This window comes from Pinus tabuliformis, chromosome 3_1 (assembly GCF_031772625.1).
Source record: "Pinus tabuliformis cultivar Carrire ecotype Pingquan chromosome 3_1, CPIR1, whole genome shotgun sequence".
In the NCBI taxonomy this organism is placed as follows: domain Eukaryota; kingdom Viridiplantae; phylum Streptophyta; class Pinopsida; order Pinales; family Pinaceae; genus Pinus; species Pinus tabuliformis.
In genome coordinates this window covers 35,736,777-35,764,746 of record NC_142301.1, presented here as the reverse complement: position 1 = coordinate 35,764,746, position 27,970 = coordinate 35,736,777, and the positions used below count along the sequence as shown (strand labels likewise).

Below are 27,970 nucleotides of genomic sequence, written 5' to 3'. Positions count from 1 at the left end.
ACTTTTCTTTTCAACTACATCAACCTTTGGGACATCATTCTAGGCCTGACCCAAGGTGTGGGCAAGGGGAAGGAGAGAGTTATCCCTCTGTAGACCCAAGTCGGAGAAATGATGAATGGGGTAATAATGAGCAGAAAGGGGATAATGTATGCAAATGAGGGAGTGGGAACACGCAACCAAAATTTGGGTTTCCTGTGAAATACCATCCCTAGAGCCAAATGGTCAGTAAAAGAGATCCCACACAACTAGAATCCAAGGTTAATATCCAAAAGGGGGTCTAAGGGACGAGAGCACAAACCTAACCCATTCTTTCCGTCGAATCCCCCCATTAATCCATACCCAAAAGTGTCCATGATAAGCAAACTACAATACTCAATTACCAAATGACAAGGCATACCTTTAGGTTCGGGAGGCCCACCTTCAAACATACGATCACGACAGATGGGTGAGAGACCACATGGCTGGCTGAGGCGGAGGAGAAGTGGCTCAACGAGCTAGTTGATGGCTGCAAGGGGCTTGCTACCGGGTGAGGACCATCTTGGAGAAAAAAAAATCTCCTAGGAATATCACCCACAAAATGGTGGGCAACAGTATCTTCTTGAGAAAATTAGCATAACTTCTTGGATTGGCAACTTCATGCGTCTTATGGTTCTTGCTTGGCCTTTTGAGGTCAAAGATTCTGGTTTCAATCTTTTGGGAACTTGGTGCTTGTATTTTCTTTGCATGAAGGTTCAACTGGATTTGATTTGTCACAACTAACAATGTTATCTAGCCCTTGCAAGCTTTTCAACTTTTTATTGAGCTTGTTGACTTCAACGCTTAATGATATGACTTCTTCTTCACACTTCTTGAAATCTTCTCCCTTCTTCTTTAGCTAGCATTTGGTCACTTCTTCAATTTTTCTTACTTCTTCGAGTAAGGTCGTCAAGGAGATAATTTATTCTTTAAGCCTTCTCTCTTGTTGATAAAATTTTGCTTGTAGCTTGTTCAAGTCCTCGGATTTTTCTTTAACACGCCTTGTGAAAATCTCTTCTCTTTCATCTGCTTCTTCTACGTCAATTTTTAAGTGCTCATTTTCTTCTAGAGCAGATATAATTTCTCCTTTAAAATCTACAATGGCTTCCCGTTCATAGGCTTATTAGTATGGATCTCACATACTCAATGAGCTTCCATCAAACAAGAGATCTAGGTGAGAAAAGGAGACTGGGTTAGCCTGAACTACTTCATCTTTAGTATCTTTAAAATGTTCTAAAATCATTGTAATGGACAAGACTTCCTTTTCCTTTTCCTTAGAGCGTTTGGAGGCTAGCCTTTTTGCCTTTCCCATCTTGTTCCTGAGATCCGCCTTCAAGCTACTGGATTGTGATGAAGGTATTGCTCTAATACCAATTGTTGGAAACGCTTAAAGGCGGGTGAATCAGTGTTTCAACAATTTCAACAATTAAATATCACAGAGCATTAACCAATAACATCACATCAAGGAAGACACAAGAATTATATGAACAATTTATTTATATTACAAGGGAAGCTACAACTTCCAATTTACTAGCTACAACTGGAAGGACTACAACCCCAAGTTATTTACCAGCCATAATTGAAACGAGATAAAAACCCTTGGTTTACTAGCATCCACTAGAAGGAGGCGACAACCTCCTGAAGGAAGCTACAACTTCCTTGCTTAGCAACACCTTGCCACCCTTAATAAAATATAGAAAAATAATTTTGAGCTCCCATACCAAAGATAGTGATCCAATTTCAATAACACTAAACAAACTCAACAAATATACAATTTTGTCAATGTTCACTTACTCAACCATTGTTATTCATCACTACAACTCTTTATTCTTAAATTGCTTCAACAAGCAAAAACCAATGTGTCATTGGTCTACCCTGTGACCAGCTTCTACTAGTCTCAAACTCAATCTAGAACTACACAGGCTCTTCCACATAACACAAGTTGTCACTTGCACCAGAACCTATGCCAGAATACATCAAACAAAATGCTAGAAGTCCCCAACTTTCATGCACAGTAATTGAGTAAGTATGCAACAACACTCATACTAATTCAGTCATGCATCCATACATAAGGTTTTTAGCATTTAATTGCAACATACCCAGAACAACAAGCCCCATAAAACTATGCACATGAATTATTGTCAATGTATGTAATGAAACATGTTTGATGTAACCAGAGCTATACACATTTCCAGAACATTGACCAGCAAACCACTCCAATCAAACTGATAACACTTTATGAAGTTGTGTGATTGAAGATCGATCACAAATAGCAACACCACCTCGTCAAATTTCAATCAAACAAATTCATTTGCTGTAGAATGTCAACATAACTAATCCAAGAGTTTGTGATCTCTTATCATAACCAAAACCTAATGGTACCCTACGCAACGATGCAGGAGCATTCAACTCAATATTATCAGTGTATTTTAGTAAGGCATAGGGGGTCTTGTGTTTCCAAGGAAGTTGGTTTCCTAAGTGTGAATTAATGTAATTATTTAGGCTTTTGAGTGATTTTAATGAGAATAGGATTTAATTGAATATTGTGAGACATATTTGTAAATATTCTCGAATGTAAGAGAATATGAGAGATTTAGGATAGTTGAGAGATTGAGGGATTTGAGAATTAATTGTAAAACTCATATTAGGAGTTAGTTCATGATTTTGGGGATTGAAGAGGATCCTTAGAGATGAGGAAGAGATTTTAGGATTTTGTTGAGGAGTTTATGGATCTAAAACAAGAATTGGTTTTAGAATCCCTTTGTATAAATGTAAGCCTAAAAGGCAAAATCAGGAGAGATAGGTTGGATAGGTTAGCTGGTTAGAGTGTGACTGTGAGCCTATGGGCAAATTGTAAAATAGAGGCCATTGACATTAGAAGATCAAGCCAAAGATAGAGAAATTGTATAACTCTGTGTTTATATATATATACAGAGGATTAATTCAAAACTGTATAGATGTGTGATTCGAGTATGGCATGATGAATTATGAATGAATTGGAATTTTGTATAACATATGTATGCAGGCAGAGTTCGGCAGAATACACAGTGAAGAAGAATGAGACAGAGGATCGCAATGGAGCGTGAACCGATTGCAGACCCAAAGTAATGTTTGGAATGATCATGATTAAAGAAACACTTAGAGCTAAGCTCAGGAGGGAGTCGCGCAGCGAAACAATGGAAGGATGAAGAGCCATGAAGTAACCTGAGCCACAGAGAACCACTAAAGAAATATCATAAAACCCAAGTAAAAAAGAAGAACAGAGGAATGAAGTGTTAATGCACACGAACCGTTGGATCTAACAAATCAACGGACGAGATCAAGTCGCGTGGAACGGAGCTATTAATATCGCATCGCAAGATATCATAGAAGTGAATAAACCCCAGCCTGAAGCGATTGCAATATGCGAGATCATTATTAACCGTTGGATCGAGTGCTCTGATCAACGGTGGAGAATTGTTGTTAAACCCCGCATCGCAATGTTTTATTGGTGAGTGAATTAACTTCGGACCTCAAGCAAGTGCGATGTGTGGTATGTGATGTCCAATGCGATCGACGATTATAGATCGCATCGCAATATTCCATAGGAGATGGAACTTAGCCCTTAACAATTGTGGTATTGCGACATTGCGATGAGCGATGTCAAGCGGGCCGAGAAGGTATTGCAATATGCAATTTGAGCGGACCTGATAAGGTATGGACATGGTTTTATTGTATTTTAAATCCGGGTTGTTAATCGCATATCAGGAGAATGTATAAAGGTCATGGAACGGTGGAAAGTGTTATCGCTTCCCGCAAAACGGGAAGTTCCAATGCCAAGTTCTTAAGTCTTTGAAACCTACGATGACGATTGCGATAAGGGAGCATTGGGTAATGTGCAGAACTTGTGGAAAGCGCGGAAAAGGTATGGTTATGTATGCTTTGTGAATATTTCTATTATAAAAGGATTATAATAGATATAGCACCGATAGAAGGTTTGTATGTTTAAGTCCGTGAATAAACAGAGAATAAGAGTGGGTTGGTTATATATGTGTGGGCTTAAGGTATAGAAGGTTTAGGAGGGTAATAAGTCCCGATGAATGGATATGAATGAAGGGCAGACTATGTTTAGTTAATAAATCATTCTACAGAGATTTATTAAAGGGCCTTAACCATTAAGGATTGAAGATTTGACTCGGCAGAGAGTTAAAATTCCTAGGGAAAACAGATATGTGCATTTTACATGCATATTTTGAGTATATGCAGGTTTTCCTGCGCCACGCAATCATCTCAGACAATGTCCTATCTTCGGCTTACAATAGAATCAGAATAGTTTTGTATAGAAAGAAAGAAATATTTTAACGTCCACAAGGCTAAAGATAGCTTATGGGACAAATTGCTTCTTCATATGCTTGATGTATTCGGCCCTTTTTCTGTGAAGCTTCACAATAAATGCTCCCAGCTTCTCGACAAACCCTCGCTAAATAGATTATCCCAAGAGCTAGCTGCCAACGTATCGGCATAACTTTCCCTGTTGTCTTTGAAGGCCTCATATTCTAAAATGAAATGTTTTTATGTTTCCACTTTTCCAAAATAACAAAAAATGCATACTCTTTCCTCCCACACTTCTTTTGGCCTTTTCCAGCGCCTTGTTTCACAGCGGAGTTGTTGAGAATTAGTCCTTAACTGAGTAATAAGAATTTTGGCTCTCCAAGAGATATTGACCTCTATGTATGATTTTGGTTGATGACTATGAGTGGGATTAAACACTTCAATATAGTACTTTTTCTTTCTTCCTAGCTCCTTATCCCAAGTACGCTTGTGGAACTTATCCATAACAAAAGCTTTTATCTCTTTGTTGTTTATGGGACACGCGTTCAAGAAAATACCCCATTTACTAAACCATTTGTTATTTTGTTGCATCCAAGTTTTTTTCCTGTTGCACAATCTGTCATTAAAGACAACCTTAGGCCATCTACCCTCTTCCATTTGCTCATTTTTTTTAAATACCTTATGACTCGCACCATACAAATTGGTTCAATAGGAGCAGCCCCTGTTTCACTTTAAAAGATAGCATAAGGAACTACACTTTTAATCTTGAATTTGTTTGTAATCAAACGCTTCTAAATTTTCTCAATTTGTCTCCATTGCATGTCGGATGTACTGTTGGCCCATAGTTCACAACCATAGAGAATCACCGGAATCACTAGAAGCCCAAAAAGAGTTTGAATGGTTTTCCAGTCCCATAACTCTGCCTCTCTACACCTATTTTGAAAAGCATAAAATGCTTTCCAACCCCCCAAAGTTCTTTTCTTTCTACAACCATCCCAGCTTAGATTTTTGTTGAAGTCAATTCCGAGGTATTTGTAATCTACAACTTCTTCCAGAATGTTGCCTTCAAAGTAGAACTTATACTAGTTATGTTTCCTTTTCTTAGAGAAAACCACTACTTTTGTTTTGCTAATATTGACTTGCATCCCCACACTTCTACAAAAATGCTCAAGGGATTGTTAGTGCTCTTGCAAACCAAGAGCCGATTTAGCAATCAGAATAAGGTCATATGCATACAAAAGAAGCCTTATAACAAATTTGCCCAAATAGATACCATCACCCCCTTGTGAATTTAACCACTCCTCAAGCTTATCAATATATAAACCAAAAAGGGTAGGAGACAATGGGCAACCTTGCTTGACCCTGATATCGCTTCTAAAACTTTCAAAAATTCATGCTGACGTTCTAATTTTGACTTTCACCTCTTCATACAGCCTATGTAGATCAATGCTTGAAACTGCCATTTGAGTGCTCACAGGTTGAATTATTTGTAGGAGATTTCGGGATGTTTAACTTGTTGAGTTGACCTTAGTAAATTGCTTCAAAAAAAATATGTCTATGTTGGAGTTGACACAACCCACGCAGGTTCCATGTATAACGAAAAAGCCAACATAACCCACACATTATTCATGTATAGAGCATATATGACTATAATACCTTTGGATGGAAACTGTTGAATTTTGTAGCTCAGAAAGTACTTCTAGTCTTGTGCCTTGTCTAGAAAAACCTTGATTTTCCTCTTTAGGAGCTTGCATACAACATGCATAGTGTGCAAGTGAGTTGCACGCATGTGAATGTGTTGCATGTGACATGCATTAGATGCGCATGTAAAGCAAGCTAAATTTATGACTTGTACTTGAGTTAAAGTAAAGAAAGCAAAAGATAGGACAGTTAACTAAAAGTCACTTATCTTCAGTTAACTTCAGCTAATTTTGGTCATGAATCTTAGCTTAGGAAAGTTATAAATTGAGCCTAATGTGAGCTACTAAGACACAATAGCAACACAAGATTGAGAGAAAGTTATAAATTGAGCCTAATGTGAGCTACTAAGACACAATAGCAACACAAGATTGAGAGACGCTTCTCAGTGAGCGTATGCTAGGTCCATAGAGTGTAGTGAGGTTGGTGATCAGTATTGTATTTTCTCAGTTGGGCCATTATCCCTAGTACAGAAGCCCAAATAAGTTATGTGATTAATTTGTTAATGAAGAGCTAATGATTGGGCGGAAATTTGTTTACGAGTATGATTCAGATCGAGTAATCAGTTTTTGCTTCTGCTATATTTTTTGTGTTGGGAATTTGGCCGTGTATTCGTTCTGTGTTGGGAACCAACTATCGGGTTAAAAGTCTTGTGTCTTGACTAGAAGGACCTTGATTTGCCTCTTTAGGAGCTTGCATGCTTGTGGCCTAAAATGCAAATGCAAATTAGAGTTTAATTTAATGTCAACCCGGGAAGGTAAACTTAGAAGTGCTTATCTAAAATATATAGATCTAGAAAGATTCCTAATTTGTCCAAGATCTTAAAGTCCCCTTACAAGAACATATTCATTAAGATCTCTTTCAATAACTAATCAAACTTAGATCTAACAATTGTTTGAGATCTATGATTCTCTTACAAGAACAAATTCTACAAAATCGCTTCCAACATTAGAACATCTAATAGAAATTAAAAGCTGAAATGAAATAAACCTAGATCTAATAATTGTATGAGATCTTACGGTTCTCTTACAAGAACACCTTCAAATAAGACTCTTCCAATATTAGAACATTTAACAAAACTTGAAAGCTGAAATCAAACAAAAACATAAAGTAAATTATAAACAAATAAGCATGCAAGTGAGGCCATGGGGGCCCTCCATAACTCCACAAGTACATCACTTCAATGGAGACTCAGATGTAGAAGCAAAATTGAAGTATGATCCTTTACTCCAAAATTCTAAGATTACAAAAACTTCCAGATTACAAATGGAGGAGATTGTACTCCTATTTATACAATGGGATGAGTAACAAACTCATAATGATCATCCACTAATCTACTTTCCCATTATTACAAAATATGATCCCACAAATCTCTCAAGCATTTTTAACTACTTTCCCATTATTACAAAATATGATTCCTTTGAATCCTGCATAAATCTCTCACATATCTTGGATAAGATATGCCAACCAAATCCTCCATGATCTTCTCCTTAGGAATTGGATAAGATATGTCAACCAAATCCTCCATGATTTTCTCGTTAGGAATTGGATAAGATATGCCAACCAAATCCTCCATGATTTTCTCCTTAGGAATAGGCTTGCATAATTATCTTCTTAATATGGTGGAGGAGATATTAATTCTTCACATATTTCCTACACATCACAAAACTCACATATTCTTGAGATATATATAAAAATATGTATATTTTCTAATATTTAATCATAAATTCACTTGTAATACAAAAATGAATAAAATGGAAAATAAGAAGGTGAAACCCAAATGTATGTATGAAGATGATATGATAAAAGGTTAATGGGGTGATGAAATGTAAGGAATAGTGTAGAAAAAGGTGGATGAAAATATGACATTTATGAGTCCCAACACATGCGACATGCAAAGTGTGCAAGTGAGTTGCACAAATGTGAATGTGTTGCATGTGACATGCGTGAGATGTGCACGTAAAGCAAAATAAATTTATGACTTGTACTTGACTTAAAGTAAAGAAAGCTAAAGATAGGATAGTTAAGTAAAGTCACTTCTCTTCAATAACTTGACAAGCTAATTTTGGCTGTCAATCTTAGCTTAGAACAGTTATAAATTGAGCCAAAGTGTCGAAGCTAAGACACAAGAGCAACACAAGATTGAGAGAGGCTTCTCAGTGAGCGTGTGCTAGGTCTGAGAGAGTGCAGTGAGGTTGGTGATCAATTTTGTATTTTCTTAGTTGGGCCATTATCCTTGGTATGTGAGTCTAAGTAAGTTCTGTGATTAATATATTAATGAACTATTGATTGGGCAAAAATATGTTGATGTCAATGTGATTCAAATCAAGTAATTTTGCTTCCGCTAAATATTTTGATTAGGAACTTAGTCGTGTATTCGTTCAGTTAATAATTGATGGGAACCGAATACCGAGTGTTGGGTTCAGGAAATTCTAACAAAAACGGTTAACCCAATAAATTTTGTTGCTTCTAGGTGAATAAGAAAGCCCACTACCACTTGTGTAACTACATCATACTAGATGAATTAGTTGAGAGATTAAATGTCCTTCGGTGGAGAAGGTAAGCTGAAGGGTATGGGCGATAGTCGCAGGGAGACCAAATTTGACTTAGTTCAGGGGGCTTACCAGAGTCGTGATATCTGACATAACCATCAACGAAATTTGAAGTGCCTCGACTCCCTGGCAAGTCCCAGACATTCATGTAACGTAAGGATTTGTGGCACAAACAAATGTATTGTATGTTGATGCTCTGTAGAACAAAAATTTATGCAAAGGCTGGTAAAACTTTCCAACTGATATATTCTTCAAGATACTATCGATATTTATCATAGATTTGGTGAGAGTAGTCATGAAGGCGCCTTATAAATAACTGAATGAATATACATGTACTTATTCCAACTTGTTTCTCAACTTTACTATACCATTATATATAATACCCCATCAATCTGCGAAATCTATTATATTATTTGCTGACATGCACATCTTGTTCCCCATCGCTCTTGACTTTGCTTTGAGAATTATCTCATCCTTGACATCAATGCCAATTTTTCCAACATATATGATGCCCTGCTACTGCTTGGAGTCCCATGGCTCTCAATGCCTCACCCGTAGGTGACAATACGCTTCTCTAGAAACCTAGTACTAGTTTAGGTGGCTAGGCTCCAACTATGGAACCACCTTAAGATCACATCACACAGTTTGGTGAAAGATACAAATCATCAAATACAATAATCATTTTTGCATCTAAGTGGACCAAGCTTGAATATAATGGGTTGTTTGATACTTCACACAAGGCTTCTCTTCCAAATTCGAGGCTTTGAACTCGTAACGGTGTTACCTTCCTAGGTAGGAATGGTTAAATGACAACCCTATTAGGTGTTTCTAGCCCCCAAGGGGTAATGACATTTCCTCAATCCACCCTTCAATCAATATGTGTCATGTGAACAACAATGGTTATGGAGGTGGGAAGACTTAATGGCCAAGTGCCATGGTCGAAGGGACCAGCACAATGGGGATCCACATTTTAATTGCACAGATGTGAGGAGGGAGCAATCGTGGATGCATGAGTTACCAAACCAGCCTTTGCTCTCCCACCCCTCTTGTGCACCTTTTACTTTTTCTTGATTTTTTCTCTGTATTACTACTCATAGCTCAAAGGGTTAGAGCTTGCTTCGTATGATGTATGGCAATTGTATTACTCCTTAATCATGAGCTTGTTCATTGTCCATCGAGGTTGGGGCATGCAATGGTTCCTTTCATGATGTATAGGAGCAACGAGGTGCTTAGGGACCAAGTGATGGCTATAAAGGGTGAGGTAGAGCTCATGTTAGGCTTTTGCACACATGGTTATCTATATGTCTCAGCCATCTTTTACATTTTAATATTCTTTCTTTTGTTTTGCTTGTGGCCATTATATGCTTTTTATTTTTCTTTTAGTTGCATCAACCTCCCAAGGCCAAGTTTTGGTCCCTACCCAAGTATGAGCATGTATGGGTGCCAAATCCCAAAGAACCAATGGCTAGTTGAACCCAAAGAATGGAGGTGGAAAATGTTGAAGAATCTAGGGCAAAGTAGTGTAGTGTGATTTTTCGTTACTTGATAACAATTTGTGGAGTCTTTTTACTTTTCCTTATCAGCGTATTCTTCTTCTTCTTCTTCTTATTAGTGCATATGTGTGTACTTCATCAAACTGCTACCAAAAACATAAGAACAAGAACACAAGATGTTGGCTCTCTGCCAAGGCCAAAACCTCTCTTCTCTTGAGAGCTACGTAACCTGACGCGGGGATTCGGGATACGTAGGATACGGGGATTCGAGTGTCGGATTCAGACACGTTGACCCCCCGGAATAGGACACGTAGGATTCGTTATATGTTATTTTATTAAAAATATATAAATATATATTTAAAAACAGATATATATATATATATATATATATATATATATAAAAATTAGATACTTCTTACACAAATTCTCATTAATGATACAAATTCATCGATTTCAAACATAGATCTTCATCTAGATGTTAGTTTTATTGTTTACAAAGTAAGTTAGTAACATTACAGCATGCATAGTTCATACAAAATTCAAATACATGTCACATAAATCATGATTCATAAAAGAAAGACAAGATAGTAAGATAAAGACACTGACAACTGTAGTTTTCTCATTAAGTCATCAAATCAAAATGTGTTACATAGATAGTGCAATGCCAATGGCAAATAGAAATAGAAAATATAAAACAACTACAGGTATACAAGCCTCAAGGCAGTAAGTAGCCCATGACTCATGAGTCATCAATCCTCATAGTCATCATCAAAATCAGCATCAATGTCCTCATCATCATGGTCACCAATGCTCTCCTCTGCATCCTCCTCCTCCCCTGTATCCATAGTCACCTCTACATCTGCTGGTGTGGAGGATGACCCCTCTAAAATATCACCGTCATCAAATCTAATAGGTTCTAGCACTGGATCATTGAGATCCATGTTGGCCAATGCCAACTCAACACTGTTGTCCAAACCCATATCAACAGGGAAGACATCCCACATCTTTGTCTTTCCCCTCAACCACTCTTCCCTCTGCTTGTAAATAGACGAAGGTTGGTGTGCACATACACCATTGTCTCTTCCCTGGACTGCTCAAGCTTGCTCTTATTCACACTATACAAATTCCCATATGTGCTCCAATTCCTCTCGCAACAAGAAGATGAAGTCACCTGAGAGAGGAGCCTCATGGCTAACTGCTGAAGAGGAGGGCTTGTTGCCCCATCATTTGCCCACCAAGAATAGGGCTTCTTAGCCCCCCTGTCTCTAATCACATCATATCCTACAAATCGACCAGTGCAAGTGGAAAACTCTGCAAAGGCATCCTCCACCTCATCAAGCAATGCTCTATCCTGGAAAACCCGCCTAAATGCATCTTTCCTCCCCTGTGATATTTCACCATCCATGTGAGGAGGGAATCTACGGTAAGGTCCACCATTCAGCCACTCATGGCTTTAGTATTTTGGGTTCAATGAGTGAGCCAAACAATGTAAAGGTGTGCAATTCTTGTCCCATCTGCTGACAAAAATATCATGTATAGTACCACAGAAGGCCTCTGGTGATGTCTCATACTCAACGCACTCACTCTGTAGAATAATTCTCCTCACGGACTCAATCATGGAATCCCATCCCTCATAAACCTCTCCTAGGATGGGTTTCTCTGTATCTGCAAATCGAAGCAAAGAAATGATAGGGTCCATGATCTGAATAATTAAATCTACCCTCTCCCACCAAGCATCATCTAGCACTATGTCCTTCACTCTTTTAGAGGCTACTTGATCTGTCTTTCTCCAAAAAGACCAAAACTCCGAAATAACCATGGCCCCAAGAGCGGTCTTGACCTCCCTCAACCTTTTCAACATGATGAAGTGAAGAGGCAAACCGTGTATCAGCAATCTTCAACAATGATAGATTATTGTACTCCTTGTAGATAGTGAGGGCATTTGTCTGATTTTGCACAAAGTTACGGATATGTCGTGCATCCTCAATAATGTTACCAATCCAAAGCACATCAGAAGCAATGGATTCCAGTGCTAAGTTCAATGAATGGGCAATGCAAGGTGTCCAAAACACTTGTGGATATTTGGCTTCGACAATCATGCCAGCGGCCTTGCAAACAGGTGCATTATCTGTAATGATTTGCACACAAGAATCAACACCTACATCTTCAATAACTTTAATAAATAACTCACTCATAAATTTTGCATCCTTGTATTCTCCAAGCGTATCCACTGCTTTCAAGAAAACTGGACCATTCAAGGAAGACACCATGAAGTTGATGAGTGGGTGTCGTGTTGGATCTGTCCATCCATCAGAAACAATGCTAACCCCAGATGTTGGCCATGATACTTTAATACGCTCAAGCATTTTTTGCACCTCTTTTTTTGCCTTCGTTGACAATGTGGTTCTAAACTTCTCTGAACTAGGAGGCACATACCATGATGGAGACCCGTGAGTTAGAGCTCGACACATTTCAATAAATAGAGGTGAGCGTGCAACATTAAATGATATGAAGTTTTGATAGAAAAAGAAGGCAATGGTGAGATCAAGCTCTTCCCATTTCTCTTTTTGAAAAATCTTGTCCATTGGACCAAGTGAAATTGTTTTTCTTTTTGCTGCTTGTCCCCCAATAGAACTCTCAAATGGAAATTTGGTGGTGCCTTTCCTCAAAAATGGAAGGGTGTCTTCGTTCTTGGTTTTTCTTGATTTTGCAGCCACCTTTGCCATACCAACAGTGAACTCTTTTTCCATTTCTTTCCTCTTTTATAAAGGAACAACTTTACAAGCTCCAACTCCACAACCTGGTAAAGCTAACAAATGGCCTTTCACACGAAAATATGTGCTTGTGAAAGTATTGTTGCAAAAGTTGCATCTCCAATGCGCATTGCCTCCTCCCTTCCCCTTGGTGCTTTGCCCATCTTCTCTTGTGATGTATCTCCACAAGGGATATTTCTCAATGTTGTCTTTAAGAGGAAGTCTTCCCTCAACATTACTTGCAGCAGACTGATGATATTGGTGGAGGAGGGGCATCTCCAATGGGGACATTCTTCCACTTCCTTTGCCCCCTACCTGTTGCCCTTGATTGAGCCATGAATACTGTAAAAAAGAAAAAAAACATACGCAAATTTGTAAAAGAAATGCATATACAAACTGCTGTAATAGAAATGCAAAAAAATAGAAATGAAATGCACTTACCTGGTGCTTGAATCTCCTTGTTGAACGCTCCAAACCCTTAGCTCCTTGCCCAGTTAGCGCACGTTGTGTCCCATTTTTGGGATTCGAATTCCCATGGAATCGTGTCCGATTCGTAGGATTAGGACACGTGGCCTATTTTGGACCAATCCGATTTCAAAGCTTGAGAGGAAAACCCTTTAGTGAATTTCTCTTATTGAAGCTTCTATTGATCAATGCCAAACCGTAGACCCCTGAAAAGAGTATCCTCCAAGCACAAGTCAAGTCCTTCCTTCTTTCTGCACCTTATTCCTCGGCACTCTGTTCCCTGGCACTTCGTCCTCCTTCTCGCACTTCATTCTCCTACTCCTTGGTGCTAGACCCTCTTATGCTCAGCTCTAGCAGAGATGTTTCTCCTTGATCCTAAGTGAACCCTCTCACATAGGATGATGCCTTTCTTCTCTTCACCAATTGAGCTTCTTCTTCATGTAAGGGCCAAGCAATGCAGGGTAGTGCATTTGAAGGCTGGGATAGTAGCAACAGTCAGACGGATCGCAGATGGAATTCTCCCTAATTGAGAGGGAGTGTTAAAATTGGAAACTAGGGCCAAACTCCATGTGGATCACCTCATTTATGGCAACTAATATTTTTGCTAGATTCCTCTTATCGAGAGGTGTAGGATTGATCTAAAGATCATCCGATTCCGACAAGTATTTATGGAGATATGAATTTATTAGTATTTACTTGACAAATTGTCAAAGTCGGCCAACAGTTAAATGTGTGGCACACATGCCCAGTGAATCATATAAATACAAGAGAGGTTGATTCATTTTCTCATCATCTCATCTCACTCATTCTTCTCTCTCTCTCCTTAGCTTTGGGTTATACAAAGAATAGCTCACACGTGGGAAGAAGGAGGACACATTAGGGCAAGGACGACGTTAAAACTTAAAAGGAGGACGCAGAAGCTGCTAAAGGTCTCTTTGACCTGCATTGACCAAGCGTTGACTCGTCAAGGGTGCGGTTTTGGTGTGGCTGCCTCTCCTAGGCAAGACGCAGATTTTGGCACAAAAATTGAGGCAATCCGTCCACAGATTCACCAGCGTTGACTGCCCTAGTTTTGGGCAGCATGTTGACTTCAGTCAACAGCAGTTTGACTGTGTTTTTGGGGTCGTTCAAGGGTTGTTTCTTCAAGCTGTTTGAGGGCTAGTTGACTGGAAATTGACCAAGCATATTGGACGTCAATTTCAACTCGTTTGACCAAGTTTGACTTTGTTGATCTAGGGTTTGCTGCCACTGATATAAAATTATAGAATTCTGATTTTGTACTATTTCTCTCTGTTGAACTATTGAAGATAAAAGAAGATTTAATCAAAGGGTTTCCCCGCATTGGGGTTTGTCCCTAGCTAGCCACCACATCTTGTGTCTCTTGTCTTGGCTTGTTTTATGTTGATCGTTTAATGCTCTCTACACTTTACTTAATGTATATGTGATTGTTATATGTGGCTAACAAGAAGAAAAGAAGTAAACTACTCTAAGCATAGAACATACCATAATTTAACAGAGGGTGAACATACCAATCGAGGGTATAGCAATACATTTGTGGGTGTCTCGAAGGACCAAGACAAATCCACAAGGGAGATCCTATCAAATCTATAAACCAATAGTTTTCATGTGGGTGCTAGGAGGACTTAGCACAAGAGCCATAGGGACAAGGCCATATGAGAAAGCCTGACCAAGTGGGGCTCAAAACTACATGTAGAATTTGGTGTTGAATCAAAACATGCAGTGAAAGGGGTTGGAACTGTTAGGGTCCTATATTAATAGGATTCATAATTTTGAAGTGGTTGTGGTTAGTCTTGTAATATCGTACATACCTTTGCTTTTCTACAAATGTTTTCCATATTAAAAATTAAAAAATGTAAAGAGGGCATGTCCTAAAAGAAATATCAAAGGACAAAAAGAATAAGAAAAGATCAAAAAAGTGAAAATATATGAACCCTAAAAAAAAACAAATCATGAAAGTGTGCAAGTCTAAGTGCCACTACTTTTTACTTTACTGTACAAAATAATGGTTGTGTGGAGCTTGTCATATATGCCACAACCCATGATAATGGAACTGTTTAATGTTGACTACTTCATGCTTTAAATTTCATGTTTATAGTTAGAGAATAAAAGATCTTCCCAAATTGTTTAATCTTAGCAGATCAGTAGTTAAGTAGAGAAATAAAATGTATTCATAAGATTAATCTAATCCATTGGAAGATATAAAGTTAGAAGTAGATAGTTTACTTTTCAAAAGAAAAAGGGAAGAAAGGGTTTGCTAGCTTAAATGCACCCAATAAAGTAAAGAAAAAATGTTAGGGCAAATAAAGGGTAAGTAGAAGAAAGGTTGTCGAAGTACAAAAGTTGATTGAAGCAAATGCACATTTATTATGCTTAATCATATGTTTCAGTGTGCAAGAGCAGTTATGAAAGTGAAAAGATGTTCACAAGTTGATTTGGCTAACTTCCCCTCATTCCATTTCACCCCCCACTACATACTTACTATTTTCCCCATTATCCCATCATTTCTTAAGAAAATACCCTTTTTCACTTCATTTCACCTTTGCCCCTTGCTTTCACACATTTCCCTAACAAATTACCTTCCAAAAGTGATTTCCCAACCCGAAACCCCTTTCCCCTAGTGTGAAACCCTTTCCCCTTTGAAGAAACCACTTTCCCCTTATTAATTTCCCTATTTTGCCTAAAAACCCACTAAAAACCCTTATCCTAAGTTTAAATCCCCCCCCCCCGCATTACTTTATTAATTCCTCCATTACTATATACCCTGTTCATTATACGCCTAACCCCGCTGATTCATTAATTAATTACAGTTTAGTGTTTTCATTATATGCCTAACCCCACTGATTCATTAATTAATTACAATTTAGTGTAATTAATTCCCCCAAGCCCTACAAATCTCCGCCCCTGCTCCCGCTGCGCAACTTCACCTCACGACAGCCGTTAGATCTATCACCCCCAGATCTGACGGCGTGCATCCATATCGCGTTCATTCACCTCCCGACCTTTACCCGCCCGAGAGCACGCGAGATTCGTGGTTTTGCTCGGGCCCCTTTTGGCTACGTGGCATCTCCTCGTTAACTCGCGTGCTCTCAGGAAAATACCACCCCACTCCCAAAAGCGGTGCGATGAGCAATGAAACCGCCTCCCCGCGTAAGCCCAAAACCATCACTGTTCATTATGAAATTCCCCACCAATTTCTAACCGTTGCCGGTTAAAAGGCGAAAGACACCCATTTTCACCCTTTTTCGCTCATTTGCTCTGTGAAAGCCTCCTAAGATTTCCTGCACCACCCTGAGCCTCTGCAACCAGATTTGACCGCCAACTGCCTCCCGAACACGCTTTGGAAGCCCAATTCAGCCCTCTAGTGCACAACTGAAGCCACAGTACCCTCTGCAGCCACCATTCACACCAGTTTGTAGCCTATACCACCATTTCCAAGTATTTAAACAAAAAACCAAAACGGCCCTCTCAATTTAAAAACATATAGTGAATTCAAGAAATAATTAATTGAATTTAATTGAGATCCCCTAAATTGAGAATATTTCCCCCTGAAATACCCAAACCCCTATCCTGCAAACTACCAATACCCTATCTTTGTACAGACCTATTCAAAGCTTCACTTATACAATCTATACAAGCCGAATTCCCACATTTTATCCTCAAGACGGCTGCCCAGGCCTTCTCTAGACGTCAGACCAGTCTCAACCCCTCACCTGGACATTGACCATTTGGCCCTAGCAGACAAGGATTTCCAAATAAAGGATACTGCAACTCCAGCTCACCTTCTGAAGCTCCACTGTTGGAGTAAGGATAGGTTTTTGAACAATACAGATGACATCAACCTCTGGGAATCCAATTTACCCAAATACACATTCCTAGAAGTTCACCCTTTCCGAGATATTATACATTATTGTCATGCCTGTTATATCCCTAGCCAAAGGGCTATTGTTGCCCCAAACCAAGAGTTGTTATTCACCATTATACTTGATTCAATCAACCAGATGCTTCAAATCCAATCTAGCCCCAATCTAACCCCTTTATCCATTGGACACCTATTTTACTTATACATCACATTAAACCAGGTGAAAATCAAGCAAATCTTCCACAATTTTATCATTGAAGACCGCCATACTCCTACAGATACCCCACCCTATGTTGCCACCTTTTTCTCAGAGATTGCCAGGCACATAATCACCATGCTCTCATGCATCTTTGGATATACCACAAATGAGCATGTGGATGAGGTCATCTTGGCCTTCTTGTCCATTTTTACACCAGGAAAGCCTCCTACTCTCATGTTTGATTATGCTCAGTTCATTGCAAACAGAATGCATGAACAATTCACTAGACTGCCCACTGAAAGAGTTTTCAAATACTCTTCAGTGTTGTTTCATATGTTCTTGTATTACCAAACAGATAAGTTCCCTTTGAGCATCCAAAAGTTGGATACCAAGGGAATGGAGAGATCAATGATCTACTAGACACCCTTAGTCTACAAGTTTTCCACAACATTCACCTACAAAGACTTCATAGACTCCTTTGTATACCCTGCCATGAACATGCTGACTTCTAAGACTCAACCTAGAATCAGCCCAAAGATCAAGGGAAAGCTACAATTGGCAAAGAACAACAAGGTGGGAGACTAGTACCTCTACCAAAACCACACTGAGATCAGAATCTATGGCTGCCAATTAGCCCCCTATAAGTTGCCTAAATACCTCTATGAGGATATTTGCTCTTGAATACTTCAGACAAATCATCAACTATGATGAGGTCCACTTCCTAAGTTATAGGAAGAAAACCCAGTTCAAAGTGAAAAAACAATTGGGCCCATTCATTTGCAACAATAGAGAGGCTGGACCAGAGGCTAACAGTTTACTACAAAAGATGAAGTTCAGAAACAACTTCATATGGCAGTATGACCCTCAGGGGGTTATAACTAAACTTAGACTCAGGGTCAAGTTGGGAGCATACATCCACCACCCAAGACCTAACATTGAACAATTTGCTAACCAGGATGAGTGGGTGGAGAACACCTTAATTGATATGGACAGCACTGTTGTGGATGTAGAGAACACACTCATTGATCTTGAAAGACAATTTGATCACGACTCTTTCTTGCAAGTTCCAAAACAAGGGGAGCCAGTGAACATTCATCCTGTCCTTCAAACCCTAGCCAATGAAGAGAAAAATCCTAAGAGGAACAGGGAGGAGGCATCTAGCTCTGCCATGGAGACTACTGATGAGTTGTTTGAGCCAAGAAAGAGGCCCAAGTTGAATCTTGTCTTTGAACAAGAGGAGAACATTGCTTCAGAGGAAATAACTGACACTGAGGCAATGGGGCAGAGAAGTGAAAAAACAGCTGCATCAGGTGAAACACAACAGCCATCAACCTCCAACACACAAATGATAGAGAGACAGCAGAGTATGGAGGTTTCTTCCTTTGTCAGGCCAGCTGACAAGGAAAAGGATATCAAAGATAGATTCAAAGAGATAAAGATGAGGAATGAAAAATTGAAGGCAGAGACATATGCCCAATACCTCAAGCTTACACCACCAAACTAGACCAGACTGATGTCAGCCTTTGACATCAAAGCAGGGAAAATGTAGGTATCATTTTTGCAGCCCACTGTACAGCAACCAAAGACCTCAACAGGTTACAAGAAGACAAATTTTGAGGTGTTGGCCTGGGATGTTCATCCCATTGATCAGATAGAGTTCCACAAACAAGCTGCAGAAATGATTTACTCCACCCTAACAAGAAAGGCCATGGCTGCCCACAAGCTGCAAGATTCATTGGATAGTGTGACAGCGCAATTGAAATTGGAGAAGGCCTCCTCACAGGCCAAAGACAACAGAATAAAGTCCTTGGAGGACTTGGTCATTGAACTGGGCCATGACCCAAGTGATGTTAAGGCCACAAAGAAATTAATCAAGAAGAAGAATGAGGACATAGCAGCCCTCAAGAAACAACTTAAGCTGCCTCATTCACAGCACCCACAGATAAAGGAGGTCCTGGAAAGTCAGAGCAATCATGAAGAGATGATGGACCTAGTGTTGCAGCTGAATGATCAGTTGAAGGAGATGGAGAAAGAACTGGATAGCTTGATGCAGTTCAAACAAGCTAGTCTGGATAATGCTCCTGTAATTATCATTCCAACAGTGACCACAGTTGTACCTTCTACATTGGCAACATCCTTAGCTCCCCCTGCTCCAATGGCCACTACACTACCAGCGTCTACACCGACCACATCAGCAATAGGCTCGACAGGAGATGAAGCAAATAGGCCGGTCAAAGCAATGGAAGAAATGTCCATTCAGACCACTGAGATGAACAAACTTAAAGAGAAAATCACCAGCCTGGAGACAGATTACAGACTTGCCCAAATTATGCATAAAGAAGAACAACAAAAGGCCACAAGGATGATAGAAAGAATCAAGGGCTTAGAAAAGCAGTTGACACTAAATGAGCCCATATCAGGCTAAGGAACCACTGTGTGCCAATATCATTGACTCTGTCAATGATATTTGGCCATCCATTCAAGTCATTTTTGAACAAATTGAATTGATAAAGCAGGCTACAAAAGCCATTCAAAAAGTCAAAGAAGAACTTGGAGATATGCCAGAGGAGGCAGCAAGAATCATCCACTTCCTCAACTCCAAGAACAAGTATGAGCTACAAGAACTAGAGATACCTGACAGGACAGGTACAATTTTGGAAGTTAGAAGAGTCCTCATTAAGAGGAATTTGATGTTGAGCTTGGAGGATAAGTGTCAAACCATGCAACTGGCCATTGACAAGTTCATGGTTAAGTTCAAACTTTCGAGGCAAAAGGGATTACCTAATCCCTTAGTTATAAATGATAAGTTAATAACACAGGAGGATTACAATAAGATGATCAGGGAAGTGGCTAGAGATTAGGTAAACACTTCATCCATGAAGGGTATACCAACAGCCAAAGTATTATACCAAACTTTTGAAAACTTGTTTTACCTCCAGCATGAGGTAAAACACCTTTTTGTCAATAAGCCAACTTTTGCCAAGTATACAAAGGCAGATGAGATATACCAAAAAATGCTCAATATCCAATTACCAGACACTGAGACATGGGAAAAACTCAATGATTTATTGTAGTAAATACACAGTAAAAATATAAATGTACAGTAAAAAGTAAAAGAGCACAATAAAAGGATATTGACAGGTCAACAAGGTCAAAGAGTATTAGATGAAAGTGTATCAGATGAAAGGTCATAAGTAAATATGACATCCAGCGTGAAGACCAAACAGCCAAGCAGCTTAAAGGGCAAAATATCGAAGACTAAAAGACAACAGAACCTAAATAACAGGGACAGCAAACAGCAGTTCAATAGTTGTCTCTATCTTCTTGCATGAAGATATTTCTTTTTCCTAGATTAGTTCTCAATGCAGTTTGAGATATTTTGTAAATTCTTTTTGTATAAATACTTCATAATTCGAAGTATTGGGTGTGGATTGCTATACATTTGTAGAGTTATTTTGATCTTAAACCTAAGGGTGATTGTACCACTTTTCAAGTCAACAGACTGGAGCAAGTAATAAAAATATTGCACTAGAGGATTCATGAGATGAGCTATTGCAGTGAAGTATCTTCTTTGTCTGATTTTGTTACCTTCTTATGTGTTTCATAAACTTAATTGTTTTCTAAATTTGAATGAATTAACTGGAAATATCACTCAGAATTTGTTTAAGTACACTCTATTTTGCACAGTTAGTCATTTATATGTTTTCCTCTGATACCCGGATTTGAGAACCCTTAATTGCTCCCATCCTGGTTGACCTCTTTCATTCTCTTCATGATCTGGCCTAGGGAACCCTTAATTGCTCCCTGGATCCAATTGGAAACCATTTCACCTTCCAGCCTTTGAGATCTGCAGTAACTCCTCTATCTTGCCCTCTAGACACTGTTTTTAGAACTTAATCCAGTCTTGTTTGTCTGACATTTGACCCCATAGCCCAATGGTAAAATACAATCCTTTTTCATCTAAGTGATCCCATCACCCAAATTCAAATCAAAACCCAAGCAAAATCATAACTAGCCTAAAATTAATTAACTTAAACAAAGTTAAATAAAAAAGAGAGAGCCCTCTCTGAGATTAGGAAAGCTAGGTCCTGATCTCCAAAAGTGGTTTGTGGTTACCTCTATCATTTCTTTTTCTAACAACTTGGAAGAAATTTTGGAGTGATTACAGGAACAACAATATTCCAATTTGAATCACGAGGCAGGCTAGAAGTGAAGGATGTGTTATTAGGTGTCAAAGCTCAAGTGAGTTTGCTCTCAGTCTCCATGACTGAGATGAATGGGTTTTGTGAAACATTCTAGAATGGGCAAGCATTGATCAAACCTAGTGGATCTAGCTCTGATGAGGGCCATGTCATAAGCATTATTGAGAGCGGATTGTCTAGGCTAAATGGCCAACCTATTCTAGTGATAGCAAGAAGCAGTAAAATGATAAAGAACAAGGAGTAGGAAGCTCCAAAGGTTGAGCAACTCAAAGGGATTCAACCTTTAGGTTCAGGTGAGGAGGAGCAATCAACAGACTCCTCCAAATTTGTCAAGAAGGTCTCCTAGTATGAGATGACCTTACAAAATGTTGTTCAGGAGCAGGGGGGTTCTAGGAACTAGACCAAGGGGAGCAAGACTTCAATGATGTTTCTAAACCAGGTGCCAAGAAAGGCTTCCATTTCAAAGGGAGTAGCTAAGGCAACAGATGGCAATTCCAATGGGTAGAAGTACCTCTCTTGCTAAGAGGGAGTGTTGATGTTTGTAGCTCAATCAGGTACTTCTACACAAGCCTAAGTGTCTAGGCATGCAAAACTTGCCCATGATCTCCTTGGACACTTGCTCTAGTGTGAGCAAGTTGCTTTTGTAACTTACCATAAGTTTTTACTTAGGAAAGCACATAATTATTATGTTCGCTAATTGAGCTAGAGGAAACTTAGGAAAATTGAAATAATTACTTTAATGATTGTGTTTTAATCTCTTCCCATCTCAAGTGAGGCGAGATCTAATATTTTCCCTCAATCATTTTGGTGATTAGGGTTAGGGATTAACTCAATGTCAAGTTATAAAAGAAAGGCTAAGGATAGAAGAAAGACATGCCATATAGCGGCACAAGCCATTGAGAAAGAGGTTTTCTGAAGTGAGGAGTAAGATACTCGAGGAAGGTGCAAGGAGCAGCAAGGGAGATAGATCCAAATCAGTTGAAGAAGATTGAAGGATAGATCTAGGGTTTAATTGGGTGGATAACTTCATGTTTATTATTGTGATTGTAAACTGCTTAGTTGGGCCATTGTCCTAGGATAGGAACCCGAGTAGGTTTCGCGATTTTAATGAAGAACTCTTAATTGGACATAATCTATTTGTGTCAATTTTCTGATTGAGATTGGTATATTTTGCTTCCACTAATTAAGTTAAGATTCTAGTTGTGTTTCATTTAGTGGATTTGTATTCGGTTAGGTCAATAAATTGTTAGGTGTAAGGTTCGCAGGAGAATTAACAAGGAAATGTAGATATTTTTTGTAGCATGGCAAATAAGTATTCAAAGCTCCTGGCCCATGAAGCATAGAAAAGTTAGCAATAGATTGAATTTTTAAGGTACTCTTTGTGTGAAGGTCATCGGTTCATAACCCCCTAGTTCTAGCTAACCAAAAAAAACATTCAAAATTACTTTAGAAAAACTATTCACATTCCATCCATAAGTGAAAGTTGGATTGGAGGTTGCACTCACGAGTTTTGAGAAACAAAAAAACATCAGTTCTTCCATCAACCTGCTCGCAATAAAGAGAACTTACAGACAACATCACTGTGGAGGAATTGCCTTGACATCAAAAGCCCAACAAGTTGAATCATTCTTTCATACTTTAGGAGGAGCAACAAAAGAAGTTTCCTTTCGAATATACACAAACACACACACTTCTATGTCTTGTTGATTTGACGAAGTTAAAGCTGAAATTGTTAAACAATTTAACAATAATATTGAAAAAGATAGGGCAGATTTAATGCTTTAATTACAGCAGTCATAAACTAAAGTTTAGATATGTTTTATCCATGTTTAAATTTCCCAAAAAGGATGAAACTTGCTGGCACACTTTGCTATCTTTTCTCTTAGATTGTCATGTTGAATGGGGTTATTAAGAGGTGAAGTATTGTCCATCATTCCTGTTCTTTTATTTATATTTCATGAAAGCCCTAAGGTTGAAAATTCACATAGTTAAGATCCAGGAAACCTCTGAGAAAAAGGTGAAATTATCTGAGTTGCATTACTTGCCCTAGTGTGTACCCATATTGTATTTTAGGTGATGAGATCATATGCTAGATTCAATGTTGTTGCAATGTTACGATAGCATTCCATTGTGATTATGCTTGTAGAAAGCTTGTTGGTTTGCTTGGTTCACAAAATTAGCCTTCAAACATTATATATTTACAATATTTTATTTATATAAATTATAATACTCTGTATAGCTAGTAGTGTACTATTTGACATCACTGTAACACAATTAATGGCACTGCCAATTCTCCCTCTTCAATCCGTGGGATTTTCTAGTTTGGATGTACAAATGGCCTTTCAACTCATAATAAAATCATTTATTAAGACTGAACTATATGTATACCTTGTGACATATATCCTAAGAGGAATGCACCAAGGGCGTCTACAAATGAATAGCCTTGAAAGATGGATTGATTCATACTGGGTTGCTCAGCCCTCAGTGCTCACTACAAGCCCTAAGGAGCAAGCCATGTGCTTAAGTGGGCATGGACCTCATACCCTCTTGGGAATAAACTTTACCAACCCGGGGCATTTTCTAGTTGTTTCAATATCCTTCATATACAATGCCTTTAAATCCACAACTTTCGACGTTACATGTTCAAGTTAGAATATGCTTTCTTCCTAATATATAAACGACAGCACATTACATATAAAATATCAAACTATTAAAACCATTCCCACATAATGGAAAAGCACTACAAGTAGTATTCTCCCTTAATGGAAAAGTACACGTATAAAACTATTTACCCACTCATAACCAGATAATAAACTTAATAAGCCATTATAATCAAAAGTAAAAACATGTGAATATGTATAAAATAGACAACCACTAACGAATCCAGAAATCCTAACGCCATCAGTTACACAAATTTGAATAATTTGCAAAATAAGCCCAACCTACCTCCATGAAACTTGCAATTGTGGCAATGTCTATCCCATTTGGATCTTGCATACTTGTAAGGGCTTCTAAAATCATACCATCGTACCTGCCACAATGATAAATACTGTCAGCAAAATAATTCAACACACATGACTATCGTATATTTTGCTTGATTTTGAAGCATTGGATTTCCTACTAATAGGCCATATCCATTTTATGACATTGTGAACTAAGAGATATGGAGAAGATAAGGATGTCATGACATTAACAAATAGAGTGTCAAATGGATTTAACGTGTTTTCTCCATGCATCGCTATAAGGACATGACCTTGAAAATATTAGAAGTATGAACAATTGTATATGTAATTAGTAAGCATTTTATTCCACCCTCGCAAAAAAGAAAAAAGAGATGCCTAACTTGAAAAATCAAATCTTAAATAGGATATGGCCAAGAATCAATATTTTCAATTATGTGTTTGTTTTTGCACAAAATAAGTATGGGATTTGAGTAATACATACAGATTTATATTTTACATGTCAACTTTGGTTCTTTTATACTCTCTTCTAGCTTCATAGAAACAAAATACTTTCGAAGGACACAAACAATTTTCCATTTCTAATGGAGTTCATCATTTGCAAAATCATGATGTTGCTACTTCTCAAATCCAACAAACATCATTTTTCCTTTTTGTTACTTTTACTGACTTGCATTAAATTTTAATTGAAATTACGGATCTTATACAATTAAATTGATATTTCTCAAATGAGAGGCAAAACACATGGTTTAAAGGAAAATTATACATCAACAATATGTTAATTTCCAAACATAATCAACATTTTTTTATTTAATAGAACTACAAGCTTATACATTTCAACTTTCTGATCATTGTATGTTATTTGTGTGCTATTCTAGTGAAAAACGTAATGTAGAGAAGCTAATTGAAATGTCTACAGATTTTTGCTTCCTCCATATAATATTATCTAGGAGGCAATATTTCAGATTTATAGCTTGATTAAGGGGACAACATAGACATTGTTATGAAATATAATATATATAAAAATAAAATGAATATAAAGATTAATAATAATCTTAATAATGATTAATTAAATAATGATTAGTCTAGAAGAGCATTGTCTCTAAGGACATGACCATGCATGAAAGGGCACTTGCCTAGGTATAGAAGCGGGCCCTCATTTATAATCATCATATCATATCATATCTTCTGTACATTCAATATTTCTTATATAAATATATAACTCATCCTATGATGGACATTTTTATATTCCAGATACTTTGAATATTTCGTTGCATATACATATTACAAACCATGTTCGTTACATTGGTATTAGAGTCGCATTCTCCGATCCCGGCCTTTGGCCATAAATTCCTCATCAAGTTCGTTGTCGTCCGATTGGGGTTTTTTAGCCCTACAAGAATTTGGAGGCTCTCCATTTTGTGTTCAGGCCTTTGGCTATTTACAAAAACTAAATAAATAAAATATATATATATATATATGCAAGCAATCACAAGAATCTAGTAAGCCATATTTTTCTTTCTTGTCTTTTTGCAATGGGTGTATGGTCATCTATTAGAGCATCTTTGGGTATCACAAATCTCTGTTAAATGGAGTCGTCACTGATGCCAATGTTGTTCTTGAATGTTGTTATGAATAACATATATATATAATAACACAAATGATATAAATAATAACAATCATGAATAATGATTAATTAACTAATAATTAGTATTGAATAGGCATGTCTCATAAGGTTGTAACCATTCATAAAGGGGCACCTGCCTAGGTATATAAGTGGGCCCCCATTTGTAATAATTCCATATCTCATATCCTTTCTACATTCTTATATAAATATATTTGTCATATCATGGATATTTATATATTTCAGATCTTCGAAGTATTATGTTGTGTATATGAACTTTGTTCATAACATTTGATATCAGAGTTGTTCAATCCTTTGGTTGCTCAATTGCTGCACAGAGCCAGTCTAATCTGACTTTTGGCTATCAACTTCATTGTCGTTGCAATTGAAGTGTCTGGCTACAAAAAATTTTGAAGGTTCTCCAATTTTGTCGCTAGGCCCTTGGTCATTAAAAACAAAAAAACAAACAAAGAACTAAAAAAAATGAAAAAAACAAGAGTTTATAAAAGAAAGTTCAAAAATAAAAATTAAAAAGAGTGAAAAAAAATAAGTGTATATATATATATATATATATTGAAAAAAATAAAAATATTATATATATTTATAAGCAAACAAAAAAAAGGGAAGAAACAAATTATAAAAAGAAAATAATATATATATAGATATATAGATATATATATATAATATTAAAAAAACACAAAAAAGGATCACAGCCTAGCGGACAAAAAGACGTCGAGCCGCCAGTCAGTGTGGTTACGCCGCCAACGGCCACCAACGACTACGCACCTAACCACCGCCTCTTCCGCCAGCACACCACCACCGACTATGCCCCTGACCATCGCCTCTTCCGTGAGCAAACCACCACCATTGGGTCGTACAGCGCAACGCAGCATGACCACCGAAGGCCGCCAAGCAGTGGACTCCTTATCCACCTACCGCCAAACTATGTTCTTACATGCCACAGTGATTATCTCCACAGAAGTCGAATTCTTCTTCTCTGTTGTCGCTGAACCATTATGTGCATCAAGACGTAGTCAGTTGTTACTATGCATTTCGATGCCACGTTCCAATTTTGTATGATTCATGTGAACTATATACAGTGGTAAGTCCAGTGAAGTTCAATCAATTCGTATCAAGGTGTTATTTCGAGCCATACAATTTGTATCGTTTTGTCAAGACAAAACTTCGTTGTGATTACATTAATTTCATTTCAACAAAATAATAAGGTGTGTGGTGAGCATTTAAGTGATCAAGTTATTCATTTTTTTAATTTGATTGAATGAAATAGAACAAAACTACCTATACAGTTGCAAGCAGCCTCAAGTCGTTTGAATATTCGACATGTCCGTACGGTCTGCAACTCATATTAAATATTAAATAATGGTTTAAGCACCACACAAGTTTTATAAAAGATAAGTTATGCCAAAGTTGCAATTTAAAACAAATAAATTAGAAAAAAATAATATATATATATATTATAAAAAAAGTTAGAAAGCTAAAATTATTATAAAAGGGAGATTTTAAAGTATAGAGTACAAAAGGAGTTATAATTAGAAGGGATTGAAGGATTAATAAAAATTTAAATCAATTACCTTTAAAACCCTAAGCTCATCCCATAAAAGAAAAAAACGAAGACCAATAATGAGAGATTTCATAAACCTTTAGTAAATGTGTTAGTGCACTATTTAAAATCAAAGGATGACTTACAAGAAGGGATACTATAATCTCTATTGATCCTACTGAAGATAATAATTATGTCAACACTGAATCTGCTCACCAATTAGTGATTCCTTAATCGAATATAATTGGAACTATAGA

At 37.8% G+C, this 27,970-nt stretch overlaps 1 protein-coding gene across 1 annotated transcript in view; it reads right to left on the bottom strand.

Annotated features, from left to right (window-relative positions):
* LOC149185646 (single myb histone 4-like) overlaps nt 1–27,970 on the bottom strand; it is a 182,086-nt gene that overhangs the window by 28,316 nt on the left and 125,800 nt on the right. The window contains exon 3 of the mRNA XM_089410754.1: nt 24,515–24,599. Coding sequence (XP_089266880.1) covers nt 24,515–24,599 — 85 coding nt within the window. The remainder of the gene's footprint in view (nt 1–24,514; nt 24,600–27,970) is intronic.